The sequence below is a fragment of the Festucalex cinctus genome, chromosome 3 (assembly GCF_051991245.1).
Source record: "Festucalex cinctus isolate MCC-2025b chromosome 3, RoL_Fcin_1.0, whole genome shotgun sequence".
NCBI classification, from domain to species: domain Eukaryota; kingdom Metazoa; phylum Chordata; class Actinopteri; order Syngnathiformes; family Syngnathidae; genus Festucalex; species Festucalex cinctus.
The window spans coordinates 18409606-18434336 of NC_135413.1; the positions used below are offsets into that span (position 1 = coordinate 18409606).

The 24731-nt window shown below is 39.1% G+C and overlaps 2 protein-coding genes across 9 annotated transcripts in view; one reads left to right on the forward strand and one right to left on the reverse strand.

Moving 5' to 3' along the window:
• Positions 1 to 181: 181 nt before the first annotated feature.
• On the reverse strand, positions 182 to 11687 carry LOC144015905 (dual specificity tyrosine-phosphorylation-regulated kinase 4-like). Of its 6 annotated transcripts, none has more exons than XM_077516359.1 (13): positions 11544 to 11687; positions 10963 to 11148; positions 10798 to 10861; positions 10553 to 10716; positions 9178 to 9314; positions 8649 to 8789; positions 8411 to 8549; positions 6460 to 6535; positions 5570 to 5703; positions 5443 to 5503; positions 5230 to 5329; positions 5042 to 5142; positions 182 to 1713 (listed from the first exon to the last, which is right to left on the reverse strand). In XM_077516359.1, the coding sequence occupies exons 1-13, from the start codon at positions 11673 to 11675 to the stop codon at positions 1631 to 1633; spliced, it is 1518 nt and encodes a 505-aa protein (XP_077372485.1). In that variant the 5' UTR covers positions 11676 to 11687; the 3' UTR covers positions 182 to 1630. The 6 variants fall into 6 exon arrangements, 5 of the variants coding, with proteins under 5 accessions (XP_077372485.1, XP_077372484.1, XP_077372487.1 ...); XM_077516358.1 differs by having other exon boundaries at positions 5570 to 5742; XM_077516361.1 differs by having other exon boundaries at positions 5570 to 5742; positions 10798 to 10878.
• A 2143-nt stretch (positions 11688 to 13830) lies between these two features.
• mical2b (microtubule associated monooxygenase, calponin and LIM domain containing 2b) overlaps positions 13831 to 24731 on the forward strand; it is a 50747-nt gene continuing 39846 nt past the window's right edge. For all 3 annotated transcript variants that reach the window (XM_077516365.1, XM_077516363.1, XM_077516364.1), the window contains exon 1: positions 13831 to 14042. The gene's annotated coding sequence lies outside the window, so the exon portion shown is untranslated. The remainder of the gene's footprint in view (positions 14043 to 24731) is intronic.

Below are 24731 nucleotides of genomic sequence, written 5' to 3' on the forward strand. Positions count from 1 at the left end.
GACCTGTTCCTTTTGTAAACATGCATTGGCCTACATCTGCTTTGAATAGGGGCTACAGTATATGAATATACTGTACTGGCAGTATTATAAAAACACACCTGGAGCTTCTGCTAGAAGGTAGCAACTAACAACTAGTAGAATGCGCGCGCGTGCAGGAGAAATTGGAGCAATGCTAGACATGGAAAAAGTAACCAGTTTAATTTGCCCATTTAATATTTACAATTACATTAATCTTGAAAAATAAAATAAAAAGACATGCTCCCGTCCTTCCCAGGAAATTTAACTTTCTCCAAAAAAACAGCAAAAAATAAAATAACATCAGAAATGGGGATTGCCAATCACCTCTCAAAAACATTCCAACAGGAACACTCCTGTGGATGAACCCCCAATTATTCATGGTTGCTCATTTTGTCTGGTGTTGTGGGACTGACTGACATTCTTTGTCTTTATGATGCTCTCAACGCAAAGTGGAACATTTAGTGAATTGTCTTTTTTTTTTTGTCATAACACCAGCAGCATTCATTAAATCCAGTGACCGTACCAGCTGGGTATTTTATGACTGCTAGCACATTAACATCAAGGCTTAACTCTTTCTTGTCACTGATGTGGCTTCTCAGTACCCGCCTAAGCGTCACAGTAGACCTGCATCCATGTTGTCCTTGCAACCATCTGTTGGGGACTTCACAGAGCACGGGGTGGCTCAGAACCACAGTCAAAATATTTTTGAGCAAGTAATAAACCTAAATTACTCTATGCGCCACAGTATGTCAGTACACGTGATCACTTGGTGAGTACCTTGGAGGTTGAAAGGCACTATGGAATACTGTAAATAGAGTTTGTACTCTTTGTATATGCTGCACTTAGAAGTGAAAGGTCCATTGGTGTTGGAGCTGGCTTCCCGTTGTTGCCATGTTCTCTAGTATCCATTTGTGGGGCACTGAGTTGTAGGCATTCTTCTAGTCAGTTCAGGGATTCCTTGCAAAGGTCTGTGGAGCCATAAGAGTCTTGGAAGTCATGGTTTGCAAACTAGTAGTGGGTGTTTAGGCCTCTTGTTGTTGCCATCTCCTCTCTTAACTCTAGTACTGACTTAGCCAACTTTGCTGTTGTGATATACTAAATATGCTTTAATATACAAGGAGTCAGCGAGTTACGTCATACAGACCTACATCGTTTCGACTTTACGGCGACCGTGCCTCTACCGGAGAACCTTCTTTTTTGTTAATTTGCCACAGTAATCACGCATTTTAAAGTTATTTAAAGTTGTGTTGTTTTTACCTCCAGCAACGGACGTACATCGAGCAGAGCAGGTCGGCTCGCATCACATTTCCGTGTTTAAGCTTGAATTAGCTCCGCTCTGTCGTCTGTCAGCAGTGAACGTTCGTGCGGAAACACGAAATATTGGTTCCGGTTCTTCCTGGTCAAGCAAATATATTTTTTAAAACTTACTGTACAAAGTATTGCGATGTAAATATTGACTTTTGCGGTAAAATCTGACTTAAGTTGAGATTTGGGTTACATCGCCAGCGTTGGAACGGACTCAGCCGTAACTCGAGGACTCCCAGTATATGCTTGTGTTTTTATATATACATGCAGTGTGTTATCCCAGTGTCCAACGAGGGTTCAGGCGTCCCTATTTATGTGGTACCAATGGCTGCAACAGTGGTGGTGCAATTTTGTCTCTCTTTAGTAAGCTGGTTTTGGCTGCTCTGACACCTGTATAGGGGTGGACAAAACAAGAGAAATATTATTTTCAGTCTTTTAAAAAGTTATACAACAGGCTGTATGTGCCTATACCCATTCAGTACAAATCATCATGTGTCTTCAGTAAGGGCTGGTGTTAACGTGGGGTAGTTTCACACTAAGGGCTCCATTTTTGCACTACAAAGAAATTGTCACAAACTGAGCTTTGTGCTGGTGCAAGTCTAGCTTAGCATGTTTGGGAATGCCCTTGGTGACAGTTTGGTGGTTAAAAGTTGATTAAAGGATCTGTATCACGGTATTTTAAGTCCTTCCACAGTTAACTATAGGCATATAATGATTCAATCTTACCTTTGACACCATGGCGATGTAATTTCATATGAAATATGAGTTATTTTGTTTGCTATTTTTCTAACCCGGAAGTAAGATGCCCGGTTCAGTAAAACCCCACATCCCCGTGTGGGTGCTGCGCCCCCCTTGTCCTGCTGCCTGGCAAGAGCCCCTGCAGTACAACCGCGTCTTCTTTAACTCATTTGCTCCCCAAAACGTATAATTTTATATATTATAGTTATATTATATATTATATTTTATAGTCAGCGGTGGCTGACTGGTTAGCACGTCGCCTCCCAGTTCTGAGGACTCCGGTTCGAGTCCAGGCTCGGACCTTCCTGGGTGGAGTTTGCATGTTCTCCCCGTGCCTGCGTGGGTCTTCTCCGGGTACTCCGGTCTCCTCCCACATTCCAAAGACATGCATGGCAGGTTAATTGGACGTTCCGAATTGTCCCTAGGTGTGCTTGTGAGTGTGGATGGTTGTTTGTCTCTGTGTGCCCTGCGATTGGCTGGCAACCAGTCCAGGGTGTCCCCCGCCAGCTGAGATAGGCGCCAGCACCCCCCGCGACCCTTGTGAGGAATAAGCGGTCAAGAAAATGGATGTATGTATATATATATATATATATATATATATATATATATATATATATATATATATATATATATATATATATATATATACACACAGTGATACCTCAGCTCACGAACATAATTGGTTCCCAGAAAGGGTTTGTAAGGCGAAAAGTTTGTCTTCTTAACATTTATTTCCCATAAGAAACCATTAAAATGAGAATAATCCGTTCCCAGGTCCCTATAAAACATAATTTTCTACTAAATAAGCCTTAAAACTACACAAAAATATACCTTATTTTATGTATAATAAATGTGCTATTGTATTGTAATTAAAGAAAAACTGTACTGTATAATAGTCGTTTTATTTACCTTTGTGATGGTAGTTCTTAAGGATGGTAGCAATGGTAGACTTACTTCATTTGCGAGCGTTTCACCGCATAGAGTGTTTATGGAACGGTTGCCGCTCATTCGCGCTTTCGTGCTCACCGGAGCGGAGGAGGTGTGTCCCTTGGTGAACAAGGAAGTGGAGCACTTTAGCGAGTCAACAAAAAGTGAGCACCGCCAACTACTTTCACCTCTTTCCTGGGACTAAACTGCCGTGGCACTATTTTCTCCTATTTTGAGGTACGTGATAGCACTTTCGCTTTTTTTAGTGGCGCGAACTCCATTGACTACAATGCAAACGCGCCGCCGTCCCTCGCCGTCCCTCGCTTTTGGTAAGAACGTAGCATTAGGCTTAACACTAGCCTGTGGTGGGGTCTTTTTCGGTCCCATAATAGCAAAAGTACACTCAATATGGTCCAAAATGTCTATCAAACACAAACCGCGTCCGCACTAAAAGAAAGGGGGTGACGAACTGGGACGCCGTGAGCGTGCGTCAGCTTCTCGTGGCCGCCACCGTGGTGCTGTTCGACCGCGTGGTTTGGTTCGTCCGCCGAAAACTAGTTCGTCAGCAGAGACTATATGCTCGCGAATTTAATGTTCGTGAGTCGAAAAGTTCGTGAGCTTAAGCGTTCGTCAGCCGAGGTATCACTGTATATATATATACATTTTTTTAATATTGCCATGGTCACAAAAACATATTTATACATACAGAAGGCTTTGATGCAGCCTATGACCTGAAGAGGTCGCTTAAAGCAATGATAGCTATTACAAAAACGGCCAGCAGGTGGCAGCAGAGTATAACCCCGGGTTTACACCGGTTGCGGTTGCGGTGCGGTTGCGGTGCGTTCCGGCGACGCAAGCAATTAGATTCCATTCATTCGAATGGTGCAGTTTACACCGCTTGCGGGTGCGTTGCGTGTCGACTGCGTCTCAGCTGCGGCGTGCCGCAGCCCTTCCGCAAGGATAGCCTATTTTCTATTTTTGCCGGACGCCGCAGCGGTAGGCCTCCGTCAAATGGCAAGCTAGCACAAAACACATCGAGCGGACAGAAAGACCGACGCAGTTTCAAAATAAATTTCCGGTTACCTTTCAAGATAAAACACTCGCCAGCTCCTATTTCGCAAGCATGCTAGCAAAACGTGATGTGGGCGTAGACGGACCTGGAGTTAACGTGCGAGGTGCTCATTCACGGTTTAGACACCAGCGAACATGGACGAGGAGAGGTTTATAGTGGAGGTAGAAAGCCACAAAATAAAAGTCCTCCTCTCTTTATGCTTCTCTGTTGAGCACAGACTTTCTGTGTGTTTGTCGTTGTTTTTAATGCCACATGATCGTGCGCGGTCACGCGAGGTACGGCGGGAAGTGGTCGGCGACGGAGCTGCCGGACTGCAGCTGTGCGGAGCCGGTGTGGATTGGCCAAAAAAATGACGCGTCCGGAGCACGCAGTCAAGACGCACCGCACCGCAGCCGCACCGCACACGCAACCGGTGTAAACCCGGGGTTAGAGATCAACCAGGGCCATGTTGCAGCAATTTCTTTTCCCCAGTGTTTTAAGCAAATTTGTAAATGATGAAATTTAGCTATATTTTAATGCTAATTGCTGCAAAACAGAAACAGATACAAATATACTTTTTTTTTTTTTTTTTTTTTTAGAAGACACTTTAATCTTTCTTTTGGTAGGTTCCATGTTTTTATAGCAATAGAACACAATATTGTTTGGGCCTTGCAGAATTAGTCAAAATCCAGTAAAAAAGCCAGAAGCAAAGGAGTTTGCACAGTGAAAATGGCTGGAAGTGAATGAGTTAAATGTAGAAATTGGATGAATGTTCAATTCTTCAGTAAACATTTGAAACAAAGCGGCTTGTTTGCCACTCAAGACTGCAAGAAATCGAAGTGGAGAAGGAAAAAAAAAGCAACCAGCATTGTGAACACGCTAACCACTACCATCATTCTCTTTAAGTCTGTGACAAAGTGGTATGTATGAAACTGGTAATTAATACTAATATGTTAATGTTTTCATATACAATTACAGTAAACAGTATTATTGTTGACTCACTCATTTTAATAGTTGTCTTCATTGGTTTGGGCGCATCTGTGTTTAGTATCCATGGATGACGCAAAGCCTGTTCTGGCGTTAGCCGCTTCTTTATATCATATCTGATAAAATACATGCACTTAATGGACCATCATATTGATCTACAGTTTGATGATAGTGATGAAGTATTTCAGTGTATGTACTCTTACTCCAAGCAACATGAAATGAAATCCAGAAACTTTGGATTGTTTGACCGAATCCTCATGGCCAGTGTGTTTTTTTGTTTTGCAAATTCAATGTCCGGGCTACCTGCGTGGAAAAAGGAAAAAAAAAAAAGTGAAAAAGTAACAACAAGAAATTTAAGGCATGCTAGGCTAAGGGGGGAAACCAAAATATGAAGAAAAGTATTTAAATTTTCTTACCAATGCGGAATTTTTTTTCATTTGCTTCAATCTGCATTTCCATTGGTGGCAGGCCAAGCACCTGAAGTGAATTGATATTCAGTACCTTGGCTTAGACATATAAAACTGGTGAGATTTGCAGTCTTACTCTTGTAATAGAGAAGAACATGTCTGCTTTGGTATGACCTCTAAAGAGAGCGTAGCCTCTGTCGAGTTCACCCAACACACAGCCCAGGCTCCACATGTCAGTCGCTGGGGTAGAAGTTTTTCCGAGGAGCAGCTCTGGAGACATGTACGGTAGAGTGTAAATCGTCGGTCTCTCTGTGGTAGATCATATAGAAACCATATATAAGCTTCCGCATTGTTTGCCGAGTTTACTTTCCTATAGTTGTGAAGATTGACAGTTTCCCCAGTGTGCACTATGGTACAGTGAAAAAGTGTTTTCCTCCTTAATTATTGAATCTGTTAATTTATTCAGTATTGATTGACAGTCCAAGATATTACTTTAAAGGGATACTTGCCTCATTGAGACATTTTCAACAGTAAAAAAGTTAATATTTTATCCAGAATTAATTTGATAACTTCATTATTTTTCATGTACAAGTACTAACTTTAAAAAGACGTTTTTCCATTTGCTGTCGACTGAAGATGACGTCACCTCTGCTGAGGTAACAACCAATCACGGCTCACCCGTCTTCTGGGTTTAATCAGCAAACTGAGCCATGATTGGTTGTTGCATGTTTCTTCAGCACAGGTGTGTCATTTTCAACCAACAGCAAGTGGAAAAAATGTTTTTTAAAGTTAATTCTTGTTATTGAAAAATAATGAAGTTATCACATTAATTATAGACAAAATATTATCTTCTTACTATTGACAATGTCTCAATGAGTCATATATCCCTAAGATCATAATTGTGGTTGCACTTTGGCATACTTAGTTTGGGAGAATGTGCAACTAAAATATTTATGACTTGCTCACTTTACAGGACTCTATGTTCACCTATGAGTTGTGACATGTAGTTGAAAAAGATACACTTGCCATTGTCTTTCAAAAAGATGCAGCCTCCAAAATCACTCACTGAAGCATTGTTTTCCTTGTCTAATAGAATGTTTTCCTGTAAAAACAAAAATTAGATAGAATTTTACCAATAGTAGAATGGACTTGAATTGATTTATTTTAATAACCACATAAAGATGACATTGTTGTGAAAAGATTCTGTTCACATGGAGTGAAAGTTGCATGCTGCTATAATGCATTGAATGGCATTATCACTTCGGGCTACATAATACATAAAAGCTACTCTTTCTGCAATATGATTCACTCTAATTCTCATTGTGTGTTCTTTTTTCCTCATTATCATATATAGTATCACAGTGTATTATGTAGAGTAAATTTGATCCTATTTAGAGTGGGACCAAATACTCAGCTTTAGAGTAAAATTTACACTTGGAAGAGAGTAAAATAAAGAAATTGAACATCCATCCATCCATCCATTTTCTTGACCGCTTATTCCTCACAAGGGTCGCGGGGGCTGCTGGCGCCTATCTCAGCTGGCTCTGGGCAGTAGGCGGGGGACACCCTGGACTGGTTGCCAACCAATCGCAGGGCACACAGAGACGAACAACCATCCACACTCACGCACACCTAGGGACAATTCGGAGCGCCCAATTAACCTGCCATGCATGTCTTTGGAATGTGGGAGGAGACCGGAGTACCCGGAGAAGACCCACGCGGGCACGGGGAGAACATGCAAACTCCACCCAGAAGGTCCGAGCCTGGACTCGAACCGGAGACCTCAGAACTGGGAAGTGGACGTGCTAACCACTCGACTACCGTGCCGCCCAGAAATTGAACAATAAATAAATAAAAGTCACTCAAGGGTTGAGGAATGAACTAGTGATCTTGAGCGACAGCCAATCTACTGTAAGCCACGCAGCTCTTGCTATGTGTTAGTATTAGTATACACTCGTGTAAGCTGGAATCTTCCTAACTCCAAGACCAAAAACAATGTTTTTGGTATCCTATTGGATATAAGCAAACAGTAGGAGTGGCACAGCTCAGGTGGTAGTGTGGCAGTCTCTCAAGCTGAAGGTCCTGAGTTCGTTACTCAACCCTTGAGTGACTTCTTTTTTTTTTTAATTCTTTATTTTACTCTCTTCCGTGTGTAAATATTAGCCTACTGTGAAACTGACTCTATTTGATCCCACTATAGAATCAAATTTACTCCAAATAGAAACAAAATACTCAAAATACAGAATTTACTATCTACAAATATTGAACAAATGTGGAATTAAAAAATGCACTTCCATATGAGCAAATAAGGAATCTGTCACAAATAAGCTATTAAAAATTTGATGTGAAGTATATACAATATATAGGGTACCCTCAAAAATGTTTCTAAGGTTTTGATTGGTTAAATGATGCACTAACGCATGCTGATGTAATGACCAAGAATGTGCTCAGCTGCTAACTGGAGTACTACCAATTGTGCAAGATGAATCACTACAATAGCTATTAAATAAAAACTATACACATTAGCATCTAACAATACAGCATTAGAGGAGTGTTAGAAAGGTACCAATTCTGGTTGACAAAAAAAAGGTTTAAAATTCAAACTGCAAACGAAGAATGTTTAATGTAATTATAAAAATTATAATTATTAAAAAATTAAATGTTCTCCTTATCATGGCCTAGACTACAAACCAACTCGTCTACATTCCTCTTTCAGAGTTGTGGCTGGACAACTCATGGCTGCCTCACCATAAACAATGTTCGCCTTCTGTAGCATTATAGCAGCTCCAAATAATCTTTTCATGATGTGCTCCTCCGTTGCTGTTTTGTTTTTGATGTTTATGACAGTGTACGTAATATGTGTGTACTGTATATTTCACAGATGACCTTCATCACATTTCCTGAAAATAGATTACCTTTCTTCTACAGTTGTACTACATGTGGTTGTCTTACAAAGTTAAATAAAAATATTTATTACCGGTTTGAGGTCACCATGCACAATCTTCATGCCTTTGAGCACTTGAAGACACTTAAGCACATCTGTGGCACATTTTCTAATGTCGCCATCGTGGAGTCGTCGTATTTTGCTCTGCATTAAGGCTTTAAAGAGGTCCTTTCTGAAGAAAGAAAAATTAATTCTTAGAAGTTATCTCACTGCATGAATCAGACGGTTTAGGCCAACTACAGAATGAAATAAAAATATATTGTGAACTTACTCAAAGAGGTCAAATATGATGCACAGATGGCTTCGAAAGTAAAAGTATTCCTTCATGTGAGCTATATTGGCTTTGTTGCTCTTGTCTAACTTTTGCAAGGTCCTTAAAATTTTTAGTTCCGCCTCCGCAAACCCATGACCCCTAGAAGCAAAAGCATGTTCATAATGTTTTTTTTTTTTTTATATATATATAATGTCTGTTTAATAAATTTAGCAGAAAAACATACATTACGCAGTGCAACTTTTACAGAACTATAGAGTTAGTGCTTTTGTTCATGGCAGGGCTCCGCTGTTCCTTTCCTACATAACCTGAATTTGTAAGTTGAAACTTGCTATTGTCTGTCTTTCTAACCTTAAAGAAGTATGTTAACTTTGCTAACGATGTACTGAAGTCATATCTACAGTAAATTTTTGTATCAAGACAATAAAATTGAAAACATTAAGTACATCAGTAACTGAATGACATTCTCAATGCCACCAAATTGATGAACACTTTTTTTGCTATACACATTGGTTTGGTGACATCTTACTCGGTTGTGTTTCGAAAGACCTTGACTGCCACGAGCATTGTTGTCTTGTGGTCCTTACACTTGAGAACTATTCCAGCAAATCCTGATCCTATCACCCTCAATATTTCAAAGCGGTAAGCCAGGTGGTCGCCAATCCTCTGTTGATAAAAAAAATAAAAATAAAAATAAAAAGTCATTAATTTATTACTTGGCTACAGAGTTTCACAGTAGGAACACATTCATGAAGAGTAAAGTGCCGTCACTCGAAAGTAGATATTTTGTGGACACAATATGTAGCGGTGTAATACAATTTTATTCATATAGTGCCAAATCACAACAGTTGTCTCATTACACTCTTCATCAAGGTTTGAAAGAAAGTTTTTTACAAGCAATTTTGATAGACAATGACTTGATTTTAGCAGCAATTTAATAATTCTGTGGAGCTTTTTTCTTGTTGTTATGCAGGGCTGCAGCTTTCGAATATTTCAGCACTCAAGTATCTTACTGAAAATCCCATAACAATGTTTTTGCTTAATATTTCACTTAAACTACCAATTGTTTTCAATTTTTATACAATAAAGTTTTTATACCTTAAATCAGGCATATTCTCACATTCGCACTTCTGTCAATTCCTTTCACGCCTACATGGATACATCCATTGTGTATATTTTTGCAAGGCTTCGTGTCATAAAGCATTCGCAGAATATGCAGACGCGCTCGCCAAAATGTCGTCAACAACGGGAAGTGACGGGAGAGTGCCCAGGTCTGGTTTTCAGAAGCTGAGCCGTGATTGGTTGCTACCTGTGCCCCGAGCAACTGTGATGTCATATTCAGTTGACAGTGAGTGGCAAAATGGCCGCTGCCTGAGATGGATAAAATGGGTGGATTTTGCTGCTTAATTCATATTCCGCAAACAAAATATTAAACCGAAAATGTTTGGAGTGACTTATCCTTTAAGCAGGGCCAGAATTAGAATATAAAAAGAATCCACAAGCATCAAACATTGCGCGGAACACTGTTCAATCAATAATATTGAACATTGAGAGAGTAACCGACAACTGCAAACCTACCAAGACCCGACCATCCCTTTAAACTTGTAGCATTGTCATGGCCTTTTGCCTGTGTGGCAACAGAAAATGTAAGTGGGTACCCTCATTAATTACAGAATGAGCTGCAGGTGATAACCACTGGTGACAAATACATCCATTACGTTATAACTTGATACATTTTTTTTTTTTTTCTGGTGTGGCAACAATACATTTCCATAGTGCATGTAAAAAAGAAAGAAAGAAAGAAAGAAAGAAAGAAAGAAAGAAAGAAAGAAAGAAAGAAAGAAAGAAAGAAAGAAAGAAAGAAAGAAAGAAAGAAAGAAAGAAGCAAGTCGTTCTGTATTTACTGGTTTGTAGAATCCTTGGTCATCATCAAATAACTTGACCTCCTCAGATAAGGTTTGTGTTCGTATTTTACTATCCTTTTTTCCGATGTACCAGACTTTCCTATATTCTTTAATTTCAATTTGCTCATACGGTGTCAAGAATCGTCTGTTATCTCGAAGAATACCTGTGCACAAATAAAGATATGTATGTTTGTCATGAGAATACAAACAACACAACTGAAAGGCTGGTGCCGTGAAGCTCTTACTTTCGTATGTCATACTTGGTAAATTGAACGTGAATATTTTGTTCTTGATGGTGGTTCGGTATGCCTGAATAGAACGAGAAACTGAAAACATTTACAATAAAACTTGACAAACTTACAAATATACAGTATACAGAAAAAAAATAGGAACACTACATTAGAACAGACCTGTTTGGGTTTGTGGATGCCTTGCTGATGCATATGGCTGTGCGGGTATCTTATCTTTTGACATATTAATCCAATTTCTGTCATCTGAGGAGGAGGAGGAGGATTTGATGGTGGCGATACCTGACTTTCTTCAGCACATTTTGTTGACTTTTGGTGGTCCTTGTTGCTTCTTGAAATTGGACTGATCTGGAAGTTCAAAAGGTAAGGTTAATACATATTTAGGCTGCTGTGAACAAAATACATAGGGAGGCTGAGAAAATAAATTATAAATATTACATATCAAATAAAATGCTGGCGGGGCTAATAAATGTTCCTGACCTACGCAGATTTCTGACGGCGCTATAGCACCCCCTAGCCCCGGTCTACCGTCCCTAAATAAGGTGGAAAAAAAAATGTCTGGAGCCCTGATTATATTAGAATGTTGGCCGCAATGAACGGACGTCCCTGCATTTATTCCAGTGGCAGGTGTTGATTTACCTCAGTGGCCAATTTGTGCCAATTTATGAAAAGAAGAGGGTAATCATAAAATCTCACTTTAAAAAGCAAAAACAAAAACAAAAAAACTAAAATAAACTGTATACCTTGTTGGGTTGCAACATCGCTCTGTAAATACATGGTCGGTTGGGGAATCTCCTCCAATGTGCTGTCTTTTCAAGTCCCAAGCACTTCTGCTTGAAGACTTGAGCAATGTCAAGATGGTTGAAAGTAAACATTTATGCGCTCGCTTGGTGGTGCAATACGATTTATATCAGAAAACCTCGTAGTGACATAGGGCCGTTCTTTGAATTAAAGCCTCGTTGACATCGTCACGGTTTATCTAAAGACTTTTTTTAGTAAACCAGACAAGAAGTCATGCACGCGTCAGCAGAAAACTGTCGTCACAATTTGTGTTAAAAACAGCAGTTTGGCGCTGCCCGGTCCCAAGCTCCGTCCACTGCACCGCTTGCCTCTCTAAAATGAATTAAAAAAGTGAATGCCACACATTTTACTTGATTGGCTTTCTTCATCCTTAGAAAAAAGCCCACTCTACAATTCCTTTGTGATGGTTAGTGTTTAACGTATGTGTAATTCATCTCCAATTATAAAATTAAACGAGTATACGTTGATAGGCTGTCACGGGCAGTTATTTACCACCAGAGGGCAGAAGAGGACAAAATATGTCAAACAATGTGACCGTTTGCTTTCTGTCACTGATATTCACTGCTGAGGACTCAGAAAAAGTCAGTAGGCTATACTGACAGGTTAGTTAATCAGACCACACTCTCCACCCAATAAAACAAAACTGCACCTATCAGAGTGGCCTTTAATTGTGGGCAGTCTAAGGCACACCTGTGTACTATAATCATGGTGTCTAATCAACATCTTAATATGGCGCAACTGTGAGGTAGGATGGATTATCTCGGCAAAGGAGAAGTGCTCACTATCAGATTTAGACTGGTTCGTGAACAGTATTTGAGAGAAATGTCAATATTGTGTATGTTAAAGTTTTTGATCTTTTGAGTTCATCTCATAAAAAATGGGAGCAAAAACAAGTGCTGCGTTTGTTGAGTGACAATGTTGAGCTTTGTCACAATATTCTAATGTTGTGAAACACTGGATTTTTAGTTTTGTGTCTTTCTGCCATAATCATCAAAATAAAAAAAATAAAAAATAAAAGGCTTGAAATATTTCACTTTGTGATTTTTTTTGTCACTTTGCTTATATAACATCTACGATTCACTTTTTGAAACACATTGAAATAAACTGACTTTTCGTTGATATTCTAATTATATGACTAGAACCTGGAAAAGTGTACATAAGTTTAAATGTATGATTTTTTTGGGGGATTTTTTTTTTTGTTGTAAACTTGACGTGATGAAATGTTGACAGGTGACCAATCCACTGTACCCCCGTCTCTTGCCAAAAACTCAGTCAGGATAGGCTAAAATTGCCAGTGACCCAAAATGAAGACATGACATGTATAAGAAATGGTTGGATGGCACCCCAAATTGCTGGTGGATCCCCTGGCAACCTCACCTTTCAGCTGCCAGTAAAGGGGCAGTTTTCAATACAAAAGGTGAAAGACCGAAAAATCCCATTGACACCTTAAAGTTGTTGTAAACGGCAAAATGAGACATCATGGTATTGTTAACAGTACAAGCTGTGGGGATGTGGTACAATTGGTACACTTTTACATTGATATTGACCTATTCATCCAGTTTGGTTTGATGCTTTCCTATTTTCCTTTTGACAGTTTAGTTTTCATCGCTGGACATTTCATTTAGTGGCTGGAGTGTTGTGAAGTTGAATTATTGTGACCACAATAAATAAATAACACCTAAAAGCGGACATGCATGCATTTGAAAATGTTTTGAGTATTGGTAAATACAAAAAGGCCTTTATCTAAATAAAAATGTCCACATTTATACATGCTTGAATAACAGGCTCCTTGTGGAAATATTTATGGGACGATGACAATGATAAAGTGGTCTCAAAAATTGTAATGAGGTGGAATCCTCATGACATCATGACATGAATGGTATAATACTGTCCTTTGAAGGCCTAACATCACATGATGACGTATGCTTCTAAAGGGGGGAATGTGATTACTGTAATCTAAACTGAACGTTTTAGCTGCTGAAATGATGCTGTATATGATATGAAACAGTGAGTGTCAATAGACGCGAAAAAAACAAGAGTCTAACGTCAAACCAAACCTATTACTAAGCCTTTTTTTTTGTGCTGCCGAGCATACCATAATGATTTAATGTATTAATATATTAATTGTGCCTACTATGAATTAAAATGCAAATAAAGCTGTTGTTAATGCGTGTGTGTTTTATTTTGTAAGACAAGGCGGAAGCTTGCGTTTCCTCATGATAACTGACTTTATGCAATTCAATTCAGACTCAGTGAAGTAGAAAAGTAAGTAGACCCACTCTGGGCAGCGGTAATGTGAGGAGCGAATAGGTTACTGGAACCATATTGGCGTCTCGGCATTTAAGACAACTTCTGTTAGTACTTTGGGGACGTTATTTGGGAGACAACGCCTTATAAAGACGGAAGACTGCGACAGGTTACTTACTGAAATGAGCTTCGCGGTAAGTAGCTGACACAGCCGCTATCTGAATGAGAGCACGACTTAATGCCCATCAAGAATGTTGAATATCGCACCTGACTCCAATTCCCCCAGTCAATTCTACTCTATCTAACAAACTTGCTAAACGCGAGCTTTTTTTCTGAAAGCACTGCAGTTTTATTTACACTATTTCTCGCTTGAAGCGGCACAACAGGTGATTTTAAACAGGCCACGAGCTAAGGTGTAATGTTCAGGGACTTAATTCAGGCAAGAGGTAATGCCACGACAAGTTGCCGAAAAGAGCCCGCGAGCACAACCACTGTCGAGAACAACATTGCGACGGAGATAAAGAATCTAATTTGACTTCTAATAGCTTCGATTCGCAACTGAAATAAATGGGAAGAGAGAATGTTGTAGGTAAATCCTTATAATGTGAGCTGAATTTACATTTGCCGCAAGTATTCCATTACATATCTACCGAATCAATCCGTGGATTTGCTCTGTTTTGAACAAACGCTCTTGCTGCTTATGAATTTCTTTATGTGTCGAGGTCAAGACACAAACGAGGCAGATTCACAGTATAAAAGCAAAAATATTGACAATGAAATATACTAAGAAGCATCATATAAAAAGCAGCAGGACCAATGTTACCAGAACTGTGCCTGGTATTATGTAGCACAGTCTGGCCCTTGAGGGCCCATATCAAGCCTGTTTTCTATGTATTCCTCCTCCATCACACCTGAATCAAATAATCAGGAATCGTTATCAGGCTTCTGCAGATCTTGTTAAGTTCCTTTGATTCAGGTGTGTTGGAGGAGGGAAACATGGAAAGCAGGCCGGAATCCGGCTATTGTGGACCGGACTTGGGGATCCCTAATGTAGCCCTTAAGTTGATGTTTGATATTTAACCGGCATATACATTTCTATATCATATTTCTTAGTACGGCCTCATCCTGCATGGTATTGACCCTTACATTTCCTCCATTTAAAAAGTCAGCATACTGATTATTCTTCTGCCACAGTCATCCACTAACTTAAAACTTAGTTTCCTATTAATACAGATTCCAGGTAGCCAATTACATGCAAAGCTCGAGAGTCCAGACTAACTTATTTTTTTATTTTTATTTTTTATTTTTTAAACTAGGAGCACATTTGCCCCTAAACTGAAATTTAGGGGTGCAAATAAAAGAAAAAAAAAATGGGGTGCACGCTACAAGTCAACAAAATAAATGTTCATTCCATTTATTTTGTCAATATTATTGTTGAATGAGCTGACGTTTAGAGCATAAGTTGGTCAGCAATAAAAGTATTCAATTTTTGAAAATCAGCGCATTTACTGGTCGCACAGCTGTGCGTAGATGTACCAGACTGTCTCAAATTCTAGGAGCAAAATGCCATTATTTGAGAGCAGTCTGGATCCCTGACTTGTCAAAGCAACAGGTTGCACAACAACCTCTAAATCAGGGGTGGGCAGTTCCAGTACTCAAGAGCCGGAGTACTGCAGGTTTAGAGGTTTCCCCAACTTTCCCTCCTCCAACACAGCTGATTCCAATGAACAGGATGTTATCAGGTTTATGCTTAGCTTGCTGATGAGCTGATCACATGAATCAGCTGTGCTGGAGAAGGGAGACATCTACAGTCTGCAGGACTATGGCCCTCGAGGACCGAGTTTGCCCATCCCTGCTCTAAATGTTGAAGTGATGTGATTCCAGGTTTTTGTTTGTTTGTTTGTTTTGCTTTCCAGTGGCAGAATTCGGGTATGTGCCATGTCAGTGTAAACAACAACAAAATAGAGAAAGATAACCATTCACATTCACACCGTCACTGAGTGGAAATGGAAATAGAAGCAAAATTCACACTGCTTTCACCAAAGTTAGATGACTACTACTACTACATCAGTGACTTTGCCCAAACAACAGAAATGCATAGAGGAAAAGTTAACCCTGCGACGGCGGCGGCAGCTAAATGACAGTGAGTAATGACGAGCAATCATCATTTCGTCCGTTCTAATTTTCATTCATGAAATCAGACGACACAACACATGCAGACCTATTTAGCCTCATAGGACAACTCAGATATATCAGCCGCTGCCGCGCACTTGTGTGTACAATCAGTTGACATGCGACATTATGGCACAACGGTGAAGTGTTGTTTTAAAACCAAGATCAAACAGATTAAACATGTTAGACACTCATCTCAAGGTCTCATGAAACAAAAATAAACTCAGCAAAATTATGTGCACTTACGGTGCCAGACTTTAGTTACAGCGGTGACGTTCATGCTCCCCCGAGCTCTCTCCTTCCGCTCCGTTTCAGTGAGCATTTAAATCGCAGCTTTCTGCGATTACGTAATCACGTGTTGTCAAACTGCGGTTTAATTGCAAATGCAATTAATCGTTCAACCCTAAAGTAAATAATTTGACCAGTTACTGCCTCTGCAAAATATTTTTTTATTTGTTTGTGGAGTTTATATAATGTCCTTGTTATTTAAAATAATTGATGTTCAATAATTAATCAAAATCAGATGGAATTGAAATGAATCATATCAAATCGGAAAAAATGAAATCGAACAGAACTCTTGTGAATCAAAATCGAATCGATTGAGGAAATTCGAATCCATGTCCAGCCCTATGCTGAGCATACCTTTTACCGTATGCCTTGAAGTTATGTGTTCTGAACATCTGATGTTGCTGCGCTAGTACATTGTGCGCTGTTTCTAAACTCAAAATGTCTGATGTTGTTAATACCATTGTAAACCGACGATCGCTCCTAATTAATCACAGCGTATATGTGTTGTATTCATTGAATGTGTGCCAAAATGCATGTAACTTATACAAATATACTGGTCAAGCTGTAATTTATTAAGCATCTGGATGAGCTTATCAAAAGTTACGTGTGCAATAGTGTGGATATGTCTACATTATTTATTGGAGTTCCATCTGTTTTCTGACCCTGCTTTGTTTTGCAGAGCTCTGACAATGTCTAGATAATATGAGAGTAATGTTATGAATTACTAGAATTAAAAAAAAATAAAAAATGTTTATACAGTTGACACAAAGATGTTAATATCACATTTCCTCTTAGGCTTTTCTCATTTATCTTTCTGTCATTCAGTGTATAACGCTACGAAAACAAGCCACTGGCACACACTCTTCCTGGAATGAGTGGTTGACTTATAAGGGGGTGACACCGCACGTATCGGCATTAGGGGAGAGAGCAGGCGACAAAAATACACCAGGGAACTAAGTGTTGCTGGCTGACATGGGCTGCTGTCAGATGAGAAAGGCCACGTTGAACTCCAGTGTGGAAGATAATCTCCATTGGTTGACTTGAGATAAAAGAAAAGAAATGGAAAAAAAACTCTACCCATATTTTAGTTAATCAGCCGTTTAACATTTTATTTGGTCTACATAAACAATCGCTTGCCAGACTAGGCTATAATACCTGTTCAATCAATGTCAAAAGTAGATTAAAAAATAAATAATTTGTTATATGAATACATAAAAACTTTTTTCAACTTTTTTTTTTTTTGTTTTGTTGTCCAAATACCTCACACACATCACAATTCTCAGGGTGCACTAGGCTATTTGTATAATGCTCAAGTGTTCAAACGTTGAATCTTAATTTGTTTGAATAATGACGTGCATGGACTGTATGCTTTGTTCAGTGCCCAAGCAGACTAGCTTTGCAACGACAACTGCTGGAAGAAATGCAGTAGTGGTTCAGTATGTTGTAACTCAGAACAATGATATCCCCATCAATTTTAGAATTTAAAATTTTGTTGAAAATTATTATTTGACCATTGTTGACCAATAACATGATGTTACATGGGTATTTGTTTTCAATGTGAGACAGATAAATGTTGAACCTAGGCTATTTTTTATTTTTTTGTTTTTTACACCAAATCAAAATAAGAACATGTATTAAGTGCTAAATGGTGAAGTACAATAAAACACAGCTATCCACAGGAAAAAGAGCTTTAAAAAAAAATATACTATTAAAATTAATTTTCAGTAATGTACAATGTTTTTGTCTACATTGCAATGTTGTTTACATCTATGCTCCTGGCTCAAGCAGTGCCTAAAAGCTTACATTAAGCCTTCGCTTGTTGTTCATACAATGTAAGTGCAGCGAACTAATACTCTCTTTGAGTGCATGCATTAAGCCTGATTTATGCTACTATGTTTGCTTTGCGTTAATGACCGGTGTAGATCACATGATCTACGCGAGCCATGAATTTTAAGTGCTGCGTAGCTCGTGACCGGGTGGGGCGCACACCTTGCCAGTTCTTGAACGCACAGACGTAGCTCGCTCATGATTGGTCCGTTCGATGGCGTACTTGACTTTTTTTTTTCTTTCTTTTTCTCTCTCCCCGCCACCCGCCCAGATAGTTTCTGCGAAGGCAACGTGTTTGGCGGCGCAAATGCACTTCCTGCCCGGAGACCACGGCTGTACATGTGGATATGTAAAAAAACGGGTTCGCTAAGCACGTGGCTGTTGTTTTGGCGAGTTTAAGGCCGACACCGGTGCAAATTGGCATTAAATAATTGCCACAGTTATGAGCCTACTCTCCCCCCGGCTTTTTTTCGTGGTCCTGAATTGAACTCCTGAATTGGTCATAAAATGCAGAGGAATCTCCACTCTGTGGCGTCCCAGCCATAGCGACAGCCCGACTTGGAGTGAAACAACAGCAGACACCGATGTGTATAGTGATGTGTATCACGCACAAGTTTGAAGGCAAACACACGAGCGGAGCTCCGCCGTAACGTCTCCGTGTGAGCCTGACGCAGAAGTATACTGAGACCTTTACAGTTGACCAACCGTTTTAAGTCTACTTTAACCTGTTGGTGGGCTCAGGATGTTATTGTTTTACCTAAATTGTGACTTCATGGCAATGCTGAGCGACTTTTTCATTGGTCCATCTGCTTCTTACTCGTGTCCTCTCTGGGCAAATGAGCACACTGTGACTACCTGCACTCAAAACACGCAAATGTGCTCAAAATTTTCCATTTATGTGCTTGTAATTGTGGCACAAATCTAATGCCACACTGTAGTGGCTGCCTAACAGCACGCACAATGCAGGGGGCAGACTTTACTTCCTTTTTTTATCAAACATTTTGGCATTTTCTATTATAATTGATAATGTGTGATACGTATTGATATTGAATATTTTGCCCAGCCCAAGCAATGGTTTTATAATGGTTATCCATTTGTCGTGCACAATAGAAGTGCGGGGTATTGTGTCACTGACAAGTTTATGGGCTTAATCCAGCCTCCGTCATCTACAGTTTGGGGCGCTAATGCTATGAGGATTAGGAGGAGTTTGATTTAAGGACTTGCATGCAACAGTCAAAGCTGGTCTCAGTACTTGTAAACATATGGCATTCAAAATACATTGTGTTAAATGAGCCTGAGTTCCCAACTAATCTAGATTTAATATACTTAATGTGTTGTACGGGGGTCAAAGTTTGATTTGAATTTCAAACACACAAGTAAGGCGTTAATAAATAAATACATCAGGATTTTTTTTCTGCCTACACATGGCTTCCCATCTTGCCAATCAATGTAATATTTCACTAATGGATTTGACTAAAGTGTTCTATAGAGCCTTATTCTAAAATTGATTTTACTCTCTTCCAAGTGTAAATATAACTCGAAAATTGAGTTCATTTGGTCCCACTCCGAATAGTCAAATTTACTCTACAGAATTTACTTTGTATGCAAGTCTTTACCATGAAGCTAAAATTGAGCTAGAGAACATAAGAACAACAGCTTTTAATAATCCAGAAGACAAAATTTGATTTCACGATTTAGCAAATATTTGACGATTTGATTTTCAAAATGACGATTAATCGAATGAATTCGATTTATTGCCCAGCCCTCGTTGATTTGGTATGAATCTGAATGGCACACACTTGTCTGTCAGGCCCAACTGTTGACAGTGCATGTCAGAACAAAGCAAGCATGATGTCAAAGAAATCATACAGACCTCCAAGGCAAAATTGTTTAGAAGGCAAAGGATCTGTGCAAGAGTTGATGGGAATAGTTCTGTTATTTTCAAGGTCCAAATGAGCTAGTGATATCTATCATCTGTACATTGAAATAAGTTCAGAGTCCCAATGACTCTTCCTTGATCTACTGCCCGTTTTTATACTGAGTGATGGTATGTGACCAAGAACTTTAATGTTTACTCAGAGCTCCTGTATTTCTCTGTCGAAAATGGATACTCTCCCGGAAGGACAAGCATCTCTCCTGCAATCCTCCAAAGATTATGCTAGAGTAGCTAGACAGAAGCCACTTGTTAGTAAAAAGGCACTGTAGTCTGTACATGAAAGGTAACCTGGAGTTTGACCATAGCCAAGAACATTTAGACCACAAGAGAAAAAGATTCTCTGTTCTGATGACAAAGATTGAGCTGTTGGCATGAATACCAGATATATGGAGGAAACCATGCTCTGCCAGTGCTCATCACCTGGCCAAAATCATTCATACACTGAAGCATGGTGGTGGCAGCAGCATGCTGTGGGGGTGTTTGTCAGTGTCGCGAGCAGAAATACTGGTCAGGATTGAGGGAAAGATGAATGCAGCAATGTACATAGACGTCCTGGATGAAAATCTGCTCCGGAGCACTCTTGACCTCTGAGGCAACAGTTCATCTTTCAGTATTCAATATTCAATATTTATTCAATATTTATTCATTTTGTCATTGTGCAAATAACATGGTTATAAACAACAACGAGATATCATTATGAGCAACAGCACGACTAAGGCCAACAGCACACAGCCAAGATATCAAAGCACCATCTGAATGTTGTTTGAGTGGCCCAGCCGGTACTCGGACTTGAATCTGATTTATCATCTCAAGAGCAATCTAAAAATGCCTGTCGTGTGTACTGATGCTCCCCATTCACTCTGATGGAGCTAGAGATGTGCTGGAAAGACAAATTAGCAGAACTGCCTGAAGATAGGTTGTGCTTGTGGTATCGATTACAAAGACTGTAATTGTTGTTAAAGGTTAATAAAATATTGATCAAAGGCTGTGAATAATATGGAATGCCCATTTTGCTTTTTAATCTGAATAAAAATATATATTTTCCATTTAGTCAGAATGGATGGGGTGTTGTGTAGAAGAACACAAAGCATATTTAGTCACTGAAGTAAGTAATGTGGAAAAAGTGAAATGCTTTGAATGCTTTGTGGATGGACTGTAACTTGGCACCTGAAAAACATAAAATATGGGTAGTATTAAAATTAATCTTTATTAATTTCAAACTATCATCAAAGAGCAATCTTATACCAATATTTTAATAAATGCAGTTTACTCTAAAGCAACCAACCAGATAAGTGGCAGAATGGAGTCAAATGGTGACTAATTAAGGCTATGTTATTTTAATCAAGTTTGAGGTGATTTCACCACAAATGTAACCGTATATAATTCTTGAATAAAAATGTTACCTGGCAAAAATGACTGTTCATGGACGATCTGTTTCTCCAATCTGGTTAGATAAAAATACAGGACGGTCTCAGAAAATTAAATATTTTCGTGAAGTCCATTATTTTCTGTAATGCAATTAAATAAGCAAAATGCCATACATTCTGGATTTGTTACTAATCAACTGAAATATTGCAAGCCTTTTATTATTTTAATATTGCTGATTATGGCATTTTCATCCAAATATCTTATCTCAAAATATTAGAATATTTCCTCAGACCAAGTAAAAAAAAAAGCCATAATCAGCAATATTAAAACAATAAAAGGCTTGCAATATTTCAGTTGATTAGTAATGAATACAGAATGTATGGCATTTTTGCTTATTTAATTGCATTACAGAAAATAATGGACTTTACCACAATATTCTAATTTTCTGAGACAGTCCTGTATTTAGTTTCCTTCAGTGTACTAAAACCAGAGTCATGTTTACATATGGAATCACACATTGCTACAGAATAGCTCCATATTTCATTTTGAGTTATTTTTGAAACATTTAGATATGTTTATGAGAATAATAATTTGTTAAATATTTAAGTACGGATTAACGTCATGTAAATATGTGTTCCCTTCTAGTAGTTAAGGGAATTGGAAAAAGGCACAACACACATTATCAGAAATTCAACAGGAATTACCCATTCCACTGTGCAAACCCCTCCCACTATAGCTGACGAAGGGCGTGCATTTTGTCACAGCCTTTTATCTACATGGTAGTCATGGGTGTGTCATCCTCCATGGTGGCCCGTTCGGATGTGGCTCACAGATAGTCAGTTTCGCTTGATACGTTTGAGCACTATGGCTATAAGTAGTTCATCTTTAGATTCAGCAACCAGGAAGCACGTAATTACCTAATGCCAGCTTTGCTTTCTCCCAAATATAGTAAAATCATTTACAATTTAGGAGCGCTGTCAAACGATTAAAATTTCTTAACTAATTAAAAGCACAATTTTCCGTAATTAAGCACATATTTTTCACGTTTTTCTATATGCTTCTTTTTACTTCAAAGCTTGTAAGAGATATTTACTTGAGTAAAATCCTGAAATTAATGTAAAATTATCAAATAGAAAGTATATTTAGAATCAGACTATTCTCATTGCATTCTTTGATCCTTGAATGGGAATATTTCTCCTGTAAAATACAACTGTTAAAAGGATCAAAATGGACTGTCACTCCGCTTTACAGGCCACCTTTTTTTCTTACAGAAACAATTGTCAGAACTTGTCGCTTACAGGTTTAGTTGTAGCCACAAGCAGCACAATTCGAAAGGGTTGATTTGCGAGGCCCCGTGAAGATAACTTGAGCACGATATTTCTCTCTGATGATACGCCTAAGGCCTCAGTATACTTCTGCTTGAGGCTCATGCGGAGACGTCACGGCGGAGTTCCGCTCGTGCGTTTGCCTTCCAACTTGTGCGCAATACACATCGGTGTCTGCTGGAGTTTCAAAAGATGTACGGATAATATGCTATTTGAATGTGGGTCTGCAATGTGCACAAATTACTTTAGAGTTCTCCAACAAGCATCAAGCAATTAAATCAGTTAAAAAAGTAAAACTACCAATAGTCCATGTTTATTCACCTTCTCGTCAATGTCCCGCCACCCACCCGCCCCAAGTTTGCCTGCACATTGAGTTAACTGAGTTAAAATTCTTTAACGCTTTAATGACATTTAAAGTGATCTCCGGAGTCAACGCTTTAATATTTTGACAGCCCAACAATTTGGTAAATTGCATTGTTTGATAATCTTCTACTGTGTGATCTATAAGGTACTAAATAAATGTAAAACCACTTCCTATTCCACGACACAATGTTCCCTTCCTTGTTTTTTGTTTTGTTTTGTTTTTTTCTTGGGGGCAATACAGCTCTTACAGGTCATGGTCGTTCTTCTCTTGACATCATAGGGGGGCGGGCATGGCTTAGTGGTCATCGGTCATCTCCTAACCCAGATCTTGCGAGTTCAATCTTTGGCCCTTGTGACCATATCGAAGTGTCCTTGAGCAACATACTAAACTACTCCTAATTGCTCTTGATGCTGTGTCATCAGTAGGTGTATTTGAAGTCAGTGTGAATTAGAGGTGGGAATCTTGGGGCACCTCACGATTCGATTGCGATTACGATTCAGAGGCTACGATTCGATTATAAAACGATTATTGATTTCCCCCCCAGGCAGCAGAAAAAAAACAATGTATTTTGGTGCTTTTAATGTTTCGTACATTAGTTACAAAAATAGTACAAAAGTCCTCTCAGGCCTACATAAACTACTATTTCAGTATCAAGTTAACAGTTCAAAACAGTAAATAAAATACTCAAGTCCTCATTCTGTAACAAGAGCTTTTAAGTATATTCAGTCTTCAACAGAATAAAACATAGCACTGAGCAAAAATATATTATTTTTATCCACTCAAAAGTGCACTGAGGTATAAATGAAAGACAATGTGAACTACTACTTCAATACAAATGCCTAAAAAAAAAAAAAGTGCTTTCCTGCTTTTTAAGTTGTGTAAAGATGAACATGTAAACATTAAAGTTTCTCAGAGGTACAAAAAAAACAAAAAAAAAAACTCAAGTGCTTTTCTGCTTTTTAACTTGTGTAAACATGAACGTGTAAACATTAAAGGGATCGTTCGGCTTTTTTAACATGAATCTCAATTTGATCCTCACCTCCCGTGTGTGCGATCAGCACTGACTTACCCCTGACAGCGTTCGGTGACAACAGTTCTGGTTCGACGTTGGACGAGAGGAAAATAGTCCAGCAAGCTGGCTGGGGTCTCGGAAATAAAGCGTTTTTCTTCTAAAAACTATTTGTTTTCAAAAGCGTGATACATTTCCACCACAATACTCTTTTTCTGAATAAAATCAGACGCCATTACCGCCAGCCACTACTTTTCTGTTCGTTCGTTCGTATCACTGCGCGGTGCCCTGTAGAACGCTAACCGACGCATTGCAGCCAGCTAGCTGATACTTCCGCCTGAAGTTGTTTGCCTTTTCGGAGCAGGTCTGATCTCACGAAGAGGTGGGTTGGTCAGCTCAGCCATGCTTGTTTTTGTTTTGAATCTCGAGGCGTGAGTTGTGGATGTGTACTCTCGGTCCGTCCCATTAAGCGTCCCGAAGACCGCGCGCGCTACTGCGTTTCAGTTCCGCGTACTTTTCGCTCCGGTTCACTTTTAGTTTCGGTTCCCTTGGCATATTTATATAATCGGAATTTGGACGTTTGTGAATCGTTCT